The following is an 18234-nucleotide window of genomic DNA, read 5'->3' as shown; positions in this document are numbered from 1 at the left end:
TACAAGATGCCTACCGTCCTGTACAACTTTCTTCTTGCGCAATCCAACTCCTGCATACCATATGTACCGTACCCTGCCCTAATACGTGGAGTGGTCAATTCCGTGGCTAAAGGAGTAGGTCGTTGAGAGGGCCATAAAATGATTATCCTCACAATCAAACAGTCAAACAGTCAAACAGTCAAACAAACAAATCAAATCCCAATCCAGTTGGTTTTGCTCTGACTTGCTCGGCGGGTCTCGGCCCGACTCCCGCCAGTTGACTTTCAGCCTAATCCTCCAGCACATTCTCATTCTGCACAATCAAGCTGCGTGTGGCTTTCGCTCAGACCTCCCTATCAAGTCACCAGTGGTGTACAGGGCCGAATTCCCGACTTCAGCTCTCCTCCTCTACATTCAACCTACAGTTGTCCTCTCCATGTTCGTCTGCGCTCATCGTATCGTTCACATTCACATTCATATTCATCATGCATACAGCTATACATTTACCCGATAGCGCTCAATAGCCTCCAAAGAAAGTAGCAAATCAGACTAACTAGACCCACATGCAGAAACACAACGGCGGAAGGGGGTATGTAACATCACAAAACGAGAGGAACTCGGCCCTGCCAAGAAAGGCCAAACTTACCTAGTAGAATGGGGCTGCCGGATTCACAAAGAACGTCGAGTCGTGCAGCGGTCCGCCCAGCAGAATCGGGTCTCCACCGTACTTCACATGTCGCTCCTCGGGGCCAACAAACAGCCCAGAACCCCCATTGTCGATCTCCGCAAACCCCTGGAGCAGGGTGCTGTCGCTCCAGCTCAGGAAATCCCATAAATATTGCCCGGCCGAGTCGTCGATGAACGGCGGCTCGAACGGATCCAAAAACCCGTTCTCCAGACTCACCAAGACACCACCGCGACCGAATTCGCCCGGCGGTAATAGGCCCCCGCCTGCTGTTCCTGGCATTCCTCCGTCGCAGAGGGTCGAGCAGCTGCCGCTACTGTCGATGCTGCTGGCGGCACTGAGCAAGGCCGAGTTGCGCTTGCTAGCCTCGAACAGGCGCGACACCGCGTCCAGCGTCGACTTCGCCGTCGGGCTCCACGACTGCAGCCGCGCGAGGACGAGCATGGTCGTCTCCACCTGCGCCTGGCAGGCCTCCACGGTCGCGCGCGGGTCGTCCACCGTGCTGTCGTTCAAGAACAGCCCCAGCAGCGGAACCATGGCTGCCTGGAAGATCAGCCAGACCGCGTTCCACCCCGACATTTGGTGGTCCTGCGCCTTGGTCGCGATGTCCTGGATCGTCATCTCCGCAATCTCGCGACATCGCTCAATCGCCAGCCGCTCTTCGGAGCGGAGGACAATGTACGGAACCCGCCGCATCGCATAGCTGAGGAGGGTGGGCCGGTACAGAAGCATGCGCTGGTTGTAGTACCGCCACTTCATCACCGTCCGCGTGAACGCGATGGATTCGGAACACGGCTCGTGGTCTTTGAGGACATACGGCAGGTTCTCATACCATTCCAGCAGCTGGCTGTCCAACTGCGTCATCTCATGGAACTTGGTCAGCGGGGACGCCGCCAGCACTTCTTGGATCTGCGTCGCGATCTTGCAGAAGCGCACATTCTCCAGGAGCGGTAGAATATCCAGTACATTCCCCTGCAGCTGTCAGTACTTATCCTGCATTATCTTGGAGTAGCGCCAACCGTACCTTTTCGCGATAATGTGGCAGCTTGACAGTGATGGTCGGCCCCAGACGGCCCATGCTGGGTCGCCCGAGGGTCATGCCACCCCACGTATCCAGACAGAACAACGACCACCACACGCGGCGTTTCTGGTCCGTGGACGATTGTCTTTGTCGGCTCCCCCCATTCTGACTGTCGGAGAGCTCTTTGTGGAGGCCCAGGGCCGCTGCCATCCGCAAGGCTGCTCCCATGATCGCATATGCGAGGTTGGGCTGGCTCGTATAATGCAGATAATAGCCACCCATGAGACCTAGGGTCTGGATGGTTTCCAACTGCGAAGAACCCAGACATTCCAGATTGACGAGCTCCTTGCATTTCATAAAGTAAGTCTGATGCGACGTGTCGTGCGCCGGACAAGCTGCTATGCTGCCCAGGGCAAGGACAATGTTGAGCAACGCCAGCCACTGTTCATCGCCCCGCCGCCCGCTGTGGTAGGTCTCGCGAAAGGCCTGTTCATCTAACAATGGCACAAAGGGCTGAACGTAGGTGAAGTATGCGTCCAGCAATTGTGATTCCGACGCGCGTCGAACTTCCGGCGTCGCGAGGCGCGGCTGGAACCCATGGACCTGCCAGTTCTGGCTGCCTGGAGAAGAAGAGAGGTCAATGGATCCTCTCCGACCACCATGGGCTGGAGTGCGTGAAAGGTGGGTGAGGGATCCAGGGTCCAACCATACGATGACCTTGAGCACCGCATGTATTGAAGACACACCTAAGTATGAGGATGGCTGCTGCGCCGACAGGGACAATGCATTGACATCATCTGAGATGCCACTCGGAAACGCTGGGGTTCTCAGAGGGCGTAGAGGGTGGGTGTGATCGGGGATGGTCTGGAGGGACTCGAGATTGCCATCCTCACTAGAAGCCGGGGATGTATGGGCCTCGGCCGAGGCAGAAGTGGCCGGGGAGGCTGGATGTGGCGGCTGCGTCTGCACATGCGATGGACCCTTGCCCACCAAGTCTAACAGTTTCTCGCGTGGCAAGTTCACCAGGGTCTCCGCTGGGAATCCGGGGAACAGCTTCTCGAGCACCCCGCGGAACTCGTCCAATGTAGTCGACAATTTCTCCACGTGCCTGCATCCGCAACTGCTGGTTATTCTGTGTTCTGTGGTCTTCCAGACAAGAAAGTCAAACACACCTGCGCGACGGACGAGGATCGGAGTACTGGCACTGATCGGCCTTCTTGTACCACCTACATGCTTCGCATGGTTTTTCTCCATCGCATTTGATCTTGCGATGCCGGCAAGAAGTGCAAGCCCGAAGGGTGGTGACTCGACGGCCAACGGAGGGCTGACGCTGGTTGCGTCCCCGGGTCGGATTCGACAGTCCGGGATTCTCGAAGCCTTCGAACGTGTGAAACATGGCTAGCGACGATAAGATCAGAGATTCTTGGTGGAGTATCTGATAGACTGATAGATTGATAGTACGATAGTACGATCAAGGCATTCGATGGTAGCGTGGTCAGCTAGAAACAGCCATTGGCAACCGGTCGCAGGAAGACTAGCAAGTTCGATGCAACAGATGGCAGGGATAGCCTGTTTGCTGCTAGTGATGAGTGGCAGTAGGGAGGTGTGGAATCAGATCGATGGGGAAGGGCCCCAGTGAATTACTGCATGGAAATAGCCTAGTTCACTTGCAGTTGCAGTCGCCACTGTCCTGGATTGAAAAAGGTCGGTGGGGAAAATCGACAGTAAAAGAAAAATGCGTTGCAATATATCTTCAAGGGCAAGGTGAGTGAGTCGGACCACGAGGCGTATATTTTAGCAGCCGGAGAACAGCGATCATCAGCCCCCTCTCCCCCTCCCCTCCGGGTACAGAGAGAAAAGCATCAAGCGACATTTTCCACCTCTTCCTCCAAGAACCGACGAGGCCCTCCCTCCACCACGGTGCCTGCCTGCCCAACAGAGTCCCTGAAAAGAGATCGTCTCGTCGGGATTTCTTTTCTTCACTGGTCCGGCTCTGGCGACGCCCCCGCAATTTTCCACTTTGATTAAATCCATCATGCAGGAAGTCACCGTTTCTGTCAGGCTTCTGCATGTCTGGGGAAGAATCGGCAATCCCATGCATCGTGGGTTCTGACTGGTTACTCCAGTTCCTAAACCCCGGACCCTTCGTCCACCGGCCATGCTTGACCCTATACCAAAGGCTCGGCTGCCAGGGTTACATACGAACAATATGTATTCACTCCCACTACAGGCTCGCCAACACTCGCCCCAAAGGGTCTGTTCTTCACGGTGCCTTGGATCTGTCTCCTGTTAGCGCTTTCCCCTCTCTACGATGCACTCTGCTTGAAGTTGAGCAATGTCCTTCCACCTATCAGGGGGAGATGGATGAGCCCCCGAACTCCTTCCGTGAGAAGTCCTTCCAGTTCCGAAAGGAAGAACATCGATCTGAAGGTGGGTTGCTGGGGTCCTTCTCCAGGTCACCTGAGGAACAGCCCTGTGTGCGCAAACATTGCAGGCTCTACCACAGTAAGCGTTCGACGCACGAATTCGCCCACGTTCTTGGGGGCACCCGCATCTACCCACGTCAGGGCTGACAGTCCTTCCACGGTACTCAACCCCGAGCCGGACAAACAATCGTTATTCGCCTAGCGGGCAGCCAACCCCGTTACAGTTCTGCAGGCTGGTGAAGACCGGAGCACATCAATATATTAAACCAACAGGGGTGGCGCCACTCGATGTCCGAGCAACAACCACAAATAGGCAGAAGGACCAACTGCGTCTGACTGCGATTTCCATCGGACGTGGTCGGTGTATACCCGATTTAACAGCCTCCGTTCATCCGTGCTGCTCGAGCTTACTGCTCCTGAGTCCATTGTCAGAATCTGACGGGTGTTTTCCTTTCACGACGGCGCAGGCGACAATAGCAGGGTTCAAGAAATTTCTCATTCCAACACCTTCGCAGGGTCTGACTCTTTGGGAAACCTGTCCCCGCCAATCGCAGCTCTGACCCCGCATAGGATGACCGGCTTTGACACCCTATTTTAATTAAACCCCATGACGGGGTCGGAGTCTGTTGGCGCACCGCCGCTTAGAGTCCGTCGCCTATGTCCAATCCCGTAATTCAACTGGTCCGTGAGCTCCTCCCTGCTCCATCGTTTTCCTAGAGAATCATGAGTGGCAAAAGCTGTGATAGACTTTGGCCTCAATTCAGAGCATTTTCTGGCCCATCTGGTTGTTCCAAGCGAGTTCGATGCCGGTTGATAGAATAAGCGGCCTCACACCACTTAGGACGCTTCTGTACAGGGGTGCGTGTGATTTGACACGGATTCTGGGGTACTCGAACTGAACAGCCAATCGCAAAATAGACTCGACGCAGAGTGGCCCGCATTGGTTAGGCAAAAGTGATCAGGCTAATTGCGATGGACGCCAAGACCGCGAAATTGCTCACTCATCACATGCCGCATCGAATGGTTAGCGCTCCAAGGAGGAACCTGTCTCCATTTCCTGTAAGGTACCCCGGCATGACTGTGGAAGCAACGGGAGGCGGGAAGGGCGGAAGCAAAGTGAGAACCGAGGCACTTGCCCCGGCTGTTGAGTGTTGAGTGTTAACACCCCATGGTCCTGTAATTAGCTGCTGGGAATGTCGTTCGTTTCGCTAAGCGACAATGGTCGGACTAGTGACTGGCGTACCAACCAATAAGATTCTGGCACAGAAGGTCGCTTATTTGGTAATGGGGGGAGGGTACAAGTTCGCTTGAAATCCAGGTTCAAGGTGGTCGAGAGCGATTCAGCACAGATCAGAAGATTTACGTTCAGTTTAACTAGTGATCTTCAGGGCTGTCAGGAACAAGAATCTCCAAGCACAAGGAAGGATTTGATCAGACGGGAGACCAACCATAGCTGCGTGGAGCATCATCCGCACCTAAAGCGGTAGAGTAGGGGCAGGAATGTCGAGGATTGGTTTCAGGGAGAGGATCGTGGTTCGAAATACAGAGAATTGTCATTTTATATGCCTCCCAAGACGGGAGGGATTTCTTGTCGGGCGTGTCTTTGCACTGACTCGGACAGCGCTCAGGATATTCTTTGTCTGATCGCTTGTCTGATCACTTGGCTCATTGGAGACATTTCGACGATGAGCCGTGTTGGAACTCAAAGACTGACGGGAGGATGGTGAGACAGTGAGGATGTTGCGTGCGGAAGTGTGAGTTAGAACTTGGGGACTCAATGGAGGAGGAGGACTGTTTTGGGAAAGGAGGAGAAGCCGCCCGTCGATTGCCCGATTAGGCAATGACAGCACGTGGAATGCGGAGAGATCTCCGTGGAGCTCTCCCCTTGCTCTATACTTCCCTCATGGCATCTGAAACCATCAGATATCAGGTTCAAGATACAAAGAGTGTGATTTTCCCCTTCATTGCCAGAAAACATTCACAGGGTCATCGATCGATTCCCAATCGCTGAGCTTTCACGCATTGTTGCCATTGACCCGTCATTACCCCTCCTTGGCTTCCGCTATGGCGAGTTTCATCCAGCATCCTTTGACCACCGGATGGTCCTTCAAAGATAGCAACGAACCGGCATCTGATGCTTGGATGTCTGTTTCTAGCGTGCCGTCTGTCGTTCATCAGGACCTACAGGCGAATGGAAGGTGTGCCACCATCGGCCTCTTGGCTATCGGCAGGGTATTAACGCGGAGCACATAGATTGCAAGACCCTTACATTGGCTTCAATGAGCTCGAGGCAAGATGGGTCAATGAGAAGTCATGGTCTTACAGAAATGTATTCCAGAAGCCGACCGTCCCTGCTGGATCCAGGGTCGTTCTGGCGTTCGACGGCTTGGATACCTTTGCCACGGTGAGACTGGACGATAAAATCATTCTCGAGAGCAACAACATGTTTCTAGCACATCGCGTTGACGTCACCGAAGCCCTGGAGGCTGAGGGTGATCATGTGCTTCTTATCGACTTTGACTGTGCCATGCTGCGGGCCAAGGAGCTCCGAGAGCAGGACCCCAAGCACAACTGGGCTTCCTTCAACGGCGATCCAGCCCGACTAGCCGTCCGTAAGGCTCAGTATCACTGGGGCTGGGACTGGGGCCCAGTGCTGATGACTGCGGGCATCTGGCGAGACATTCGGCTGGAAGTATACTCTGCCAGAATAGCGGACCTCTGGACGGACGTAGATCTTGCTGCGGATCATCAGCATGCGCGGGTTGATGCCTACGCCGAGATCGATGTCACAGAGGACTCTTCCTTCCGAGCCATCTTCATCTTCAGTAAAGATGGCAAGGAGGTTGCTCGGCAGGTCACCACGCCAGACAACAAGGTCGCCAAAGTGACATTTGATATTAATCAACCAAGCCTCTGGTGGCCAAATGGTTACGGAGACCCAAATCTGTACGAGGTTTCTGTGTTCTTGGAAAAGGATCAGATTGAACTGCACCATGTCTCGAAAAAGATTGGCATAAGAACTGCAGAGGTTGTTCAGCGGCCAGACAAGCACGGCAAGTCGTTCTTCTTCCGGATCAACGGAGTCGACGTCTTTTGTGGTGGCTCGTGCTGGATTCCCGCAGACAATCTCTTGCCCAGCATCACCCGTGAGCGCTATCGGAGCTGGATTGAACTTATGGTCGCTGGTCGCCAAGTTATGATTCGGTAGGTCAGTCCATATGAACACGGTACATTTCACTTACAGCTATAGGGTGTGGGGCGGCGGTATCTACGAAGACAACAATTTCTACGAAGCTTGCGACGAACTTGGGGTGCTTGTATGGCAGGACTTCATGTTCGGCTGTGGCAACTACCCGACCTGGCCTGAGCTGCTTGAGTCGATCGAAAGAGAAGCTGTTTATAATGTGCGCCGGCTGCGGCATCATCCGTCTATTGTGCTTTATGCTGGAAATAATGAGGACTACCAAGTACAAGAGTCGGCAGGTTTGACCTATGATTTCGAGGACAAGAACCCCGAGAATTGGTTGAAGACGGACTTTCCGGCTAGGTACATATACGAGAAACTGCTTCCGGAGGTGATGGATAAACACTCTCCACGGACATTCTATCATCCAGGAAGCCCATGGGGAGATGGCAAGAAGACGTCCGATCCGACGGTAGGAGACATGCATCAGTGGAATGGTAATGCCCGTTTCTCGCTCATGTGACACCAGTTGCTGACCTACTACAGTCTGGCATGGAACACAAGAGAAGTACCAGATCTTCGATACCCTCGGCGGACGGTTCAACAGTGAGTTTGGCATGGAAGCATTCCCTCACCTCTCGACCATCAACCACTTTGTCGAGCACGAGAAGGACAAGTACCCGCAGTCGCACGTCCTCGACTTCCACAACAAAGCCGACGGACACGAACGGCGTATCGCTACCTACCTGGTGGAAAACCTGAAGACAGCTACAGACTTGGAGGTAAGATCCCCTGGCCCCACAAGGTAACCCGCGCTAATGAGACAGACCTATACCTATCTCACGCAAGTCGTTCAAGCCGAGACCATGATGTTCGGGTATCGAGGGTGGCGTCGGCAGTGGGGCGATGAGAGGCACTGCGGCGGCGCTTTGCTCTGGCAACTCAACGATTGCTGGCCGACCATCTCATGGGCTATTGTGGACTACTTCCTGCGACCCAAGCCGGCATTCTACGCTGTGGCTCGCGTATTGGCTCCGTTGGCGGTGGGCATCCGACGCGAACATCACGATTGGAGCGTTACACATGCACAGCCTCCGAAGACGAGCAAGTTTGAGCTCTGGGTTGTTAGCTCTGCTCAAGAGCAAAGGACAGGAACGGTGGAACTCAGGTTCCTCTCCATCAGCGATGGGCAGGAGGTCAGGGAAAAGGTGGTCCACGAGAACATCACCATCCGGCCGAATGGCACCACCAATCTTATCGTGGACGGTCTGATTGACTATAAGGAGTATCCCGAGCCGCACGTGCTGGCTGCCCGCTTGTGGGTAGACGGGGAGATTGTTGCAAGGGATGTGGACTGGCCTCAGCCGTTCAAGTACCTCGATTTTGCGGAACGGGGACTTGTGGTGGAGAAGGTTTCCGAGATGGCCGAGCAGCAGACGTTGAAGATCAGCGCGCAGAAGCCGGTGAAGTGCCTGGTGTTTGAGGAGAGGGATGGGGTCAAGATCAGCGACAGCGCTATGGACATTATACCCGGTGATGACCAGACTGTCACGGTCCGGGGGGTGAAGGCGGGTGACTCGCTGAAGTACAAGTATCTTGATCATTGATGATGACTGCTGCAAGAGTCGGGAACTCACTATTGTGTTGTGAATTGTGTGGCTAGGGAGAACTTACTTGGCCTGAATCAGATCAATCCTACTCTGCCTATGACAGTTGCCTCTAAAACGGGCGGGGCCCCTCCTTTGCTTCCTTTCCCTACCTCAGGAGATTGACCCCGAACAATGAATAGGCATTCAGATCCATATAATCTCTCGCTTAGACAATGTTCTCCTCAATGTGCCACTTTTCCTACCGTCCACATGCCAAGGTACAGACGGTACGATATAGAGATAGCGATCTTATCAGATAAGCGGAATCACCCCAAACCAGCAAGGCCCCACACCGCAGAAATGACATCGACATCTTCGCCGCGGCGGGCGAGCGCGTTGCATCCCTCTCTCCCCCTCCCTCTCCCCCTCTTCCCAGCTCCTCGACCCCTCCACCCCTCCTTCCCTCCATCTTCCATGGCCGGCACAAAACGCACCTGGGACGGTCAACCACTCGAACCCGCAACCATGACCTCCTCCACCGCTTCTGCGCCGGTGTCCATCCAGAGCATGTTCGAAACCTTCCGGAATGAACTCGACGAACACCACGACCGGCGCGAACGCCTAATCAAAACCAGCCGCGACATCACAGCACTCAGCAAGAAGATGTGAGCCCGCCCGCCCCCAGCCCACTTAACCCTGTCTCCTATCACAAAACTAACACCAAGCCGCAACAGAATCTTCTCCCTCCAACGGTACCTTCCCCACCCTCCCATCCCCCAAATCCCCAACAACCTAACAAACCCCGAAACGAAAAACAGAATCCGCACCCCGAACCACCCCCTCCCCACCACCATCGCCACCGAAACCACCAGCCGCTTCACGCAAATCACCAAACTCTTCGAGTCGACCCTCCCCGACCTCACGACCCTAAACCGCCACCGCTACCAGCGCCAACTCAGCGGCGCGATCCAGGAGTTCATCGAGGCGCTCTCCTTCCGCCACTACCTGACCACGCAGACGCTCATCACCCTCCCGGAAGTGCGCCGCCACCTGCCGGCGGGCATCCCGCTGACGGAGGACGATTACCTGATGGGGGTGTTCGATTTGACGGGCGAGGTGATGCGGTTCGCGGTGACGGGGTTGTCGACCGCCACCATCGAGGGCCATCATCCAGATCATACCGGTCAGGGGCAGGGGCACGGGCAGGGGGATGCGTCGATGGGCGATGATGGCGACGACGCCACGGCAGGGAAGGAGGGGGCCCCGAAAACGATCCACCTCCGGCCCGAGCAGAACGCCATCGTCGTGGATCTCCGGGCGATGCGCGCGGCCATCGAGCTCCTGAGCATCCCGCGCAGGCATGCCGCGAGCATGTTCCGGGATATCGGCCGGAAGACGGAGGTGATGCAGGGGTCGGTGGAGAAGGTGGAGCGCGCGGCGTATGGGATCTTGGTGCGCGGGAGCGAGCGGCCGAAGGGGTGGAGGCCGGATTTGGGGGGCGCGGCGGTTGAGGAAGCTTATTGATTCAGTGGCTGGGAGGACAAATTGTTGTGTGGTTGGGTGTTACATGCTATGTGTATGTGTAAGATTAGAACTGTTTTCGGAGTACTCGAGTACATCTGCCAAAGGTTAGGAGTGTGGACAGTGAGGAATAAATTAATCTTAATAATAGCACTAGCACGATCAGAACTGGTTGTACACTGCTACACCAGCAGCAGCAGCAGCAGGTACTAAATACCTACCACGAACCCAACAAAAAAAAAACGAGAATGAAATACTACGCAACTTCAAACAAACAAACAAACGCCAGCCAGCCAGCCAGCATCAACCAGACCACAAACCACAAACCACACCTCACCTAAACAGTCGGGAACCGCGGATCCTCGTCCTCCGTCAGGATGCCCTGCGAGATCAGCTCATCCGGCGCCGGCCGGCACCCGATCTTCTGGTCGAGATGATCGGCCAGCATGTGTTTCTCCAGCTCGCGGGCGTTGGCTTGCAGGGCGGGGGCGGCGGTCGACGAGGGGAGGATGTTGCCTTTGAATCACATAATAAATCAGCATCTCACTCACGGTTCGAGTGTGCATTGCATTGCACCATGTTAAGGGTTTGGGGGCCCACGCACGCTCAACGAGTTCCTCGCGGTCGGGTCGGTGCTCGAGGTGCTTCTTCAGGTCGTCGGCCGTCTGCTGGCGGGCGAGTTCCTGGCGGGCAGCTTGGAGGGATCTTTGCAGCACGATGTTAAATCGCCGTACGGTACGCTGATATTTCAACTTATGGCCTCCTGGGGGAGTCAACGTACGGAGCCACAGTGGTGTCCAGGAGAATGTGTCGTTCTTTCAGGTCCTGGACGTCCGGGCGATGCTGGAGATGTTTCTCGAGCGAATCACGACGCTCGGTGGGGGAGGCGGAGAGAGGGGTCTGGTCGATGGCGCTGGTGTCCATGGTGACGTATGTATTCCCGAGGATATCAATAGAGAGGGTGGTCTTGTTGTTGTTGTTGTTGTTGTTGCTGTTGTTGCGGGGACAAAGATGCTGTAGTAGTAGGTAGATAGGTGAAGTACTCTGGTGCAAACTTCAGGGAACTCCCGAGGTATAAATAAGTTGGTAGTCGCTTTCAGCCGGTCAGACAAGTCAACGGATCACCAGCAGCTACGTAGGTTGTTGTGCAGTTGTCAGGGCGATTGTGGTGGTGGTCAGGTCAAGTGATGGGCGAGTGGCAGGCCGATCCACGGGACCTCAGCCCAGCCAACTGGTGGCGCACGATGTCATATGTGGAGAGATCGCTATGCTCCCTACTCCTTCAAGTACAGTTCATCCACAATACGATGTCACAATGTGAGAAAAGACAAACCCCCCCCCCTTTAACCCCCATTAACCACAAATAACTCATATTGTCATTGCAGCTACCTTGATAAATATTCCGAGTATTTTTGGCCTGCTCTTCTCCCCCTCCCCCACACACCCCTCCTCCAGCCCAAAATATGCCCACAAAATCGATCGTAAAGCGAAGAACAACTGCTGTATCTGTTTTCGTAATTGCAGAGTAGAAAATGTCGAAAAGCTAGCTTCCTCGGGACATAGTCCTTTGTGCTCCGGGCTTCCTACCAGCAAATTCCTAAGAGGGAAAATGAAAGCAAACGCCTCCTCCCACTAAAGCAAAAGCGATGGACCCAGACAGCTATGCGCCTCAACAGAATCTCGAGACGTTCGAGCAACTCAGAGGACACCAGACCAAAATGTAGCCCGGTCCTCTGAAAGCCCCCTTCCCATCTGAGCGGTCATCGTTGTAGGCTCTCTCGAGACTAAGCGCTTAGATCTCGTCTACCAGTTCGGATGCCATGCCATCTGTCCAGGACCCATTCGCCTCATCCATGAAGTCACGTCGAAATCGACAGAGGTCGGACTAAAGGCAGCCCGGGTAAGGCAGAAGGACTCAATTTTGTTGCTTCATGTAACAACCGCGTCGGTCTTCATCGGTTTTGGAAAACGTGCGATTCGTCCGTCGTATGATTGACGAACCGGCCCATACGATCAAGGAACCCAGAGTTTTCCACGACCCCGGCTGTTACCACTACCACGAGTCGGGCCTCGGGAGGCTCCTCGGCGGTTGTTAGCATGGTTCCGAGACGCACCCGCGATGCCCCGTGCGGCTCCCGACTGAGTGCTCAGGTCGACCGTCGGCGTCTGCTTGGTGGGACCAAGAGAACGACTGAACGAATTTGGGTCGATGGGTTGAGTAGGGATCTCTATGGTCGCCTCGACAGGCGGGGCAACGCTTTTGACGACAGGCGTCTTGCGACTGTTGACCCCACGAGAGCCGCCGCCGCGCGACGCTCCCTTGCCCCGACCGCCACGAGGAACGAAAACGAGCTCGTCTTCGTCGCTCTCATCCTCGTAGGAAAGAAGCGATTTCGGTTCGCTGGTCGTCGCCTGAGTCTTCTCGACATATTTGCATCGGTTTTTGTACTCTCGCTCTTCGTATTGAATCGATGTTCGCAGCTGATGAATGTTCTTGACCCCAATGCCGAATTTCTGGGCCCAGAGCTGGGTCTGTGGATCGTTCGTGATCAGAATACAAGTCTTGGCGGCGTTCGAAGCATCGGGCCCTTGGTGTAGTCGCCACAGTAGCGCGCTGAGCAGCGGCCGGAGCACAGGCGGGACCGTGGGGATGGCCGACCCAGACGCAGAACGGCGATGTCCCTCGGCGCGCTTCGTCTTGTTATCCTTGGATCCTCCTTCGTTGGTTATCACCTGCGAGTTTGCACATTCGGGGCTGGTCCGAGAGCTCCGAGAAGACGGGCGAGAGGGGGCACTGTGGGTGCCGTTGGACGTGTTCGAGACTGCATCGAGTTCCTTTTTGAAGTTCAACTTGCTGAGTAGCATCTGAGAGAGGTCATCCGGGGAGGCGCCGTTCTTCTTGGGTGGTTTGCCCTTTTCGTCCGGGTGCGCCGTCGGGCCGTCTGAGACGAGTCCGTCGATCGCCTCCGGACCCTCCTCGAACTCGGGCAGGAAGAACTTCTCTGCCTCCGTCCAGTTCTCGTACTGCTCCATGGGACCCTGCAAAGCCACCCGTTCGGAAGAGATGTTGTCCTTACCGGAAGTGACCCGGTCGAGGAAACGGACAGCCTCGCGGGCATTGATGGCGACCTGCGACCCGGCTCTCTTCAGTGCATGGAGGCGTTCAAGGGCTGAGGAGGAGCACTAGATCAGTAACCGTCAAGGTGAATGAACTCCACTCGACTCACTGTACAGAGGCACGATCAGAGTGATGGCCCCGTTGGTCGTCCATTTTTTGATTTCGCTGATATTGGTGGTTAACGCCGTCTCATCCACGGCGCAGTGGAAGACCTTGCGTCCGGTCGTCATAATTGCCCTGAGGCGATCGACAGAACAGGTCGCGTTGCTTTAAAAATGAAGATACTCGCACGGCACAACGGCCCTATACCAAATAGCTAGCTTTGACGACTGCGACCGAGCCGCAGGCGTGGTTAGCGTGATGCTGGATCCAGCGAGGGAGGTTTGATTAGGATTGATGGAGGCGGAGGAATATGGGAATGTGGGGGCCCTGGCTCGCAGCCAGAGGGAGTAGTGGACGTCCCGAGGGGAGGTGGCCCCGACTTCACAGGGTATCGAAAGGGCTGACAGTTTCACTTACAATGCAATCCTAATTCGCAAAGAACGGTCATCTGCAGCATTTTGCGATTCGAATAAACGATTGTGTGAGGGAATAATGAGGCAACGAGACGAGTGAGAAGGAAGAGGAGGAAGAGGAGAGGACCTTCAGCAGCGGATCAACTCCAAGCCGCGGGATTCGTCGGCATCCTGACTAAGCGCAGTATAACTCCGCGCCGCCCGTGACTATCAGTTAGTTTGTTGTCTACGAGAATTTGGTAGTAATTTATGCAATTTGACCTCAATCTTACGACAAGCTCACTGGGAGTTGGCTAGTAAGAGTCACTAAGCTCTGACTCCCCGCAACTAATACCATTCATAGTCACCTTTACACACAAGTCTTCTATCCGGGACATTTCATCCTTTGTGTACTGTTGATGACTCGAATTGGAGTAATCTCCTGGTATGTGCTGTCGCTCGAACAAGCTGGAACAATTGAAAGAAAGGAGAGACCATCACGTCATACCCATAACCATATCTCAGACTCTGGATACTAAGCACTGGGCCGGGTCATCGTCAGTCGCATTGTCTAGACCGTCTTCTTGATCAGACCTTCTTCGGGCTTAACACGTTGTGCCCATTCACTATCGTCGGAGTCAGCAAATAGGCCATCGAAGAAAGAAGAAAGGGGTTCAAAACTCACGTCCAGCTCCCATCGTAAACCCTCCGAAGGTTTGGCTCGCCGTATTCCGCCTCAGCCAATGCCGTCTCGATGATAGTCGCCGTTACACCGGTGCCGCACGAGCTGATAATAGACTTGCTCGTGTCGATGTCCTTGCTCTCGAAAATCTTGCGCAGCTCGGGCCCGGGCAGGAACGTCTTGGTTTCGGGGTCCAGCAACTCCTGGAACGGAAGGCTCTTGGAGCCCGGGATGTGCCCTGAAGACAAGCCCGGGCGCGGTTCAGGGTCGGTGCCCGCCCAGCGGCCATAGGACCGTGCATCAAGGATCTCCACTTCTTTCGCACCTTCCTTTCTGTGTTCCTTGGCGATCTCTTTCAGCTCCCGGTACGGGATCACCAGCTTCGAGTCGTACGTGGGGACAGGGTAGTTGGTCTTCTCCGGCTGCTGTGGCTCTCCGGTCTCCGTGGGGAAACCCTCAGCAACCCACAGTTTGTAGTTGTTCAGAACATGAACCCGCGGGTGTCCGAAGACTCGAAGGGTCCAGCCAACACGAGGCGCGCTGAAGATGCCGACCTCCGCGGAGTCGTAGACCACCACTTCGTCGTCCCGGCGAATCCCCAGCTCGCTCATGGCTTCTGCGAATGTTTCGGCGGTGGGAAGCATGTGCGGGTACGGAGATTCATGGTCTTTGACAGCATCGAGGTCGAAGAAACGAGCTCCGGGGATGCGGTGGTTGCGAAAAATGTCGATACCTTTGCGACCCTCGGGGTCATTCGGCATGAACCAGGCGGCGCATAGAGGGACTACGCGTGGGGCGGTCGAGATCTTTGTCGCTGGGTTCTTTTTCAAGGCAGTGTCCAACTCTTTAGGAGTTACCAGGTATGAAGCAAAGGAGTAAGGGCGACTCTGGAATTGCTGGCGCGCTTGTTGTGAGAACGACATTGTAGAACGGACCAGGCGAGTCGGTGAAGGGATAGAGTTACGAAGAGCTGCGAAAGCCATATTGAAAGAGTAAGGAAGGAAGTGGAGGAATGAGGGTATTTACATGCCGGTTAGGACTTAGGAAGTGGGATTATTCATCCACCAGCTAGAGCAGGGGAAATGATAAACGAGATGAGGAGGGGTTGATGATGAGGGCGTGTGTGCGGAGTAATGGAGGAGGAGGAGGAATGAATGAGTTGACTTCCTATCACCGATGCGGAGAGCGGCCGACCATGTGAAAATCGACCGGGTAAACAATCCCGCTTATCGATTCCACTTTCCTTCCTCCTCCCAGTTTTGCGTCTGCGTCCTTGCTTCCACTGCTCTGGTCTGGTGTCCAACCCAAGTGCAAGCTCGAGCCCAATTCAATCATGAAGGTCACTATCAAAGAGTGGAACGCCGTCGCGACTTGGCGCTGGGATATGCCCGACGATGAGGTCTGTGGTATCTGCCGCGTTCAGTTCGATGGTACCTGTCCGACCTGCAAGTTTCCTGGCGACGATTGCTCTTTACGTGAGATCTCTTTCTTCTTCCCCGTTATCGGAGCACTTTCAACTTATCTGATGCACAGTGCTTGGGAAATGTGGTCATTCCTTTCATATGGTGCGATTGCGGATCCCAATGTCCTCATGGCGCAAGCGAGACACTACTGACTGAACCCAGCACTGTTTGATGACATGGATCCAGCAAGAGTCCTCCAAGGGGCTCTGTCCCATGTGCCGGCAGAGTAAGTCATTTTCCAATGCGTTCTTTTTCTGAGTATGCACTTACGCTTCACCTGCAGAATTCGAATGGAAACAAAATGACGAAGAACAACAACACCAACAACAACCACAACAATAGTTGATGAAGGGCCATCTGCTGGTTATTCGAGAAAGGCGTTGACAGGATCAGCTACTATGATACCCATTCCATTCTACCTGTTTGAATCACTCGTTGTTATATGCATTTCTGCTTCTCCTCCTCATTCATGTACATATACCCCTTCACCCCTTCCCGCAATCATCCTAAGCAGTGATTACAATGGCCGATCGGATCACCTGACCGGTCTTATCCAGCTTTATCGATAAGAGCGTAACACAGCCAATCGTCCGAGCCCTTGTGCTGTCAGCTCTCCTTCAATACGACCCTGAGCTCTCCATCCCGAGTCACCAATTCAACCCACCCACCCTCGAACATCCACACCACAACCATGATGTAGCCTCAGCCATCCTCTCTCCCCTTATTCCTCTCTCCCACCAAAATGTCTCTACCCAAATACACCACCCCCTCCCCCCTCTCCTCCTCCCCCTCCAAACAATCCATCCGCCGCATCTCCGTCAACCACCCCCCAACCTCCCGACCCCAAAGCATCATCGACCGACCGCCAACCGCGCAACAACAACAACAACACCTCGAAAACATCCCCTCCCCACCACCACCAGCAACCACGATCCCACCCGCACCCCTCCCCAACCAACCCACAATCCCCTCAACATCCTCCTTCCAACCCTTCTTCACCCTCATCGAAGACGCCAACACCGGCGAACACCACCACCCAACCGTCCACTACATCTTCGCCGACGACGACACTGACATCGTCACCGAAGCCACCCTCCGCGCGCTGGAGAGTGAATCCGATCCGACCCTCGCCTACAATCCCAATTCCCGAAAGGGCCACCACCACAACAAAAGCAGACCGCGTCGACCGCAGCAGCAACAACAACAACAACAACAAGAAGAAGAAGAAGGCCCAGGGCCGGAAAGCACCTACGAAGATGAGGAGAAACCCTCCCTGCTCCCGGATTCCATCCCGGGGGTGCGCGAGCACTACGTGATTCTTGACGTGGACTACGCGGGTGGTCTGCTGCCGGCGGCAGCGGAGATGAAAGAGCAATCCGGGAATACTACTGGCGGTGAAGTGCTGGCGACGTCGCCTGCGCCGCCGCCGCAGCAGCAGGCACATCAAGGCGCTCCAGACGATAAGTCAATGGTGGTGACGTCCGCGCATAGTCTCTCGCCGGCGTGGCAGGTGCTCGATACGCAGCTGGGCCCGGCGCCGACGTTCGAGAACAATACGAATAATACGCCGTCGCAGGGGCAGGGGCAGTCGGTCAACGGGGGCCTGATGTTGAAGATCCGGGGCACCGCGGGGTTGCCGATCAATAATTTGCTGGGCAAGGATCATCGGGACAAGGAGCGCGGCTGTCAGCGGTTGGAGGAGATGATGGATCAGTTCGCGAAGCGGTTGACGGAGCTTCGGTTGGTGATTGAGGCTGGCGGGCAGGGGGAGCTCATCGAGGATGTGGAAGCGGACTCGGCGCTGCCTGGGGATGAAGGGAAGATGGTTGAAGAGGGGGTGGATCAAGGACAGCAAGATAATGGACAGGGTTTGGGTGAAGACACTACGGCTGGAAAAGAGATGGGACTATAGGCTTGGCCGATGGAACATCCTGGTACTACCTTATGAGTTGGAAACATATCGGCTCGGCGAGATGCCTTGTAGCGTATGGCGTCACTGTCTAGCTGTAGGCTTTAACCCATTTACTCGGTTTTTACACTGAATTTGGAATAATGCTGGCAGCTTCAATAAG

At 54.9% G+C, this 18234-nt stretch overlaps 8 protein-coding genes across 8 annotated transcripts; 5 read left to right on the top strand and 3 right to left on the bottom strand.

Annotated features, from left to right (window-relative positions):
* Window positions 1–625: 625 nt before the first annotated feature.
* On the bottom strand, window positions 626–3081 carry BO86DRAFT_322493 (putative C6 transcription factor; the record flags this gene model as incomplete). The annotated part of the gene is made up of 3 exons (XM_025668390.1): window positions 626–1636; window positions 1689–2805; window positions 2858–3081. The coding sequence occupies 3 exons, from the start codon at window positions 3079–3081 to the stop codon at window positions 626–628; spliced, it is 2352 nt and encodes a 783-aa protein (XP_025523628.1).
* An 866-nt stretch (window positions 3082–3947) lies between these two features.
* Window positions 3948–4793, top strand: BO86DRAFT_207937 (uncharacterized protein). Its single transcript, XM_025666804.1, has 2 exons — window positions 3948–4190; window positions 4273–4793. The coding sequence occupies exons 1-2, from the start codon at window positions 4050–4052 to the stop codon at window positions 4669–4671; spliced, it is 540 nt and encodes a 179-aa protein (XP_025523627.1). The 5' UTR covers window positions 3948–4049; the 3' UTR covers window positions 4672–4793.
* An 898-nt stretch (window positions 4794–5691) lies between these two features.
* On the top strand, window positions 5692–8989 carry BO86DRAFT_207939 (beta-mannosidase). Its single transcript, XM_025666805.1, has 5 exons — window positions 5692–6309; window positions 6365–7315; window positions 7362–7792; window positions 7842–8077; window positions 8123–8989. The coding sequence occupies exons 1-5, from the start codon at window positions 6176–6178 to the stop codon at window positions 8900–8902; spliced, it is 2532 nt and encodes an 843-aa protein (XP_025523626.1). The 5' UTR covers window positions 5692–6175; the 3' UTR covers window positions 8903–8989.
* A 320-nt stretch (window positions 8990–9309) lies between these two features.
* On the top strand, window positions 9310–10721 carry BO86DRAFT_370179 (translin family protein). The gene is made up of 3 exons (XM_025670270.1): window positions 9310–9549; window positions 9619–9636; window positions 9703–10721. Exons 1-3 carry the CDS (start codon window positions 9359–9361, stop codon window positions 10406–10408), a joined length of 915 nt encoding a protein of 304 aa, XP_025523625.1. The 5' UTR covers window positions 9310–9358; the 3' UTR covers window positions 10409–10721.
* BO86DRAFT_207672 (RPEL repeat-containing protein) lies at window positions 10576–11460 on the bottom strand. Its single transcript, XM_025666803.1, has 3 exons — window positions 11187–11460; window positions 11010–11110; window positions 10576–10921 (listed from the first exon to the last, which is right to left on the bottom strand). The coding sequence occupies exons 1-3, from the start codon at window positions 11327–11329 to the stop codon at window positions 10743–10745; spliced, it is 423 nt and encodes a 140-aa protein (XP_025523624.1). The 5' UTR covers window positions 11330–11460; the 3' UTR covers window positions 10576–10742.
* A 958-nt stretch (window positions 11461–12418) lies between these two features.
* Window positions 12419–15682, bottom strand: BO86DRAFT_422186 (thiosulfate sulfurtransferase; the record flags this gene model as incomplete). Its single annotated transcript, XM_025675325.1, has 5 exons — window positions 12419–13575; window positions 13633–13790; window positions 14396–14399; window positions 14612–14643; window positions 14703–15682. The coding sequence occupies 5 exons, from the start codon at window positions 15680–15682 to the stop codon at window positions 12419–12421; spliced, it is 2331 nt and encodes a 776-aa protein (XP_025523623.1).
* Window positions 15683–15953: 271 nt separating this feature from the next.
* Window positions 15954–16678, top strand: BO86DRAFT_370168 (anaphase promoting complex subunit 11). The gene is made up of 4 exons (XM_025670269.1): window positions 15954–16174; window positions 16233–16264; window positions 16325–16388; window positions 16446–16678. The coding sequence occupies exons 1-4, from the start codon at window positions 16033–16035 to the stop codon at window positions 16502–16504; spliced, it is 297 nt and encodes a 98-aa protein (XP_025523622.1). The 5' UTR covers window positions 15954–16032; the 3' UTR covers window positions 16505–16678.
* A 153-nt stretch (window positions 16679–16831) lies between these two features.
* On the top strand, window positions 16832–18220 carry BO86DRAFT_392405 (uncharacterized protein). Its single transcript, XM_025672796.1, has one exon. The coding sequence runs from the start codon at window positions 16905–16907 to the stop codon at window positions 18072–18074; it is 1170 nt and encodes a 389-aa protein (XP_025523621.1). The 5' UTR covers window positions 16832–16904; the 3' UTR covers window positions 18075–18220.
* Window positions 18221–18234: the final 14 nt, after the last annotated feature.

This window comes from Aspergillus japonicus, assembly GCF_003184785.1.
Source record: "Aspergillus japonicus CBS 114.51 unplaced genomic scaffold BO86scaffold_69, whole genome shotgun sequence".
Classification (NCBI taxonomy): Eukaryota; Fungi; Ascomycota; class Eurotiomycetes; order Eurotiales; family Aspergillaceae; genus Aspergillus; species Aspergillus japonicus.
This window is presented reverse-complemented; position numbering and strand designations above follow the sequence as displayed.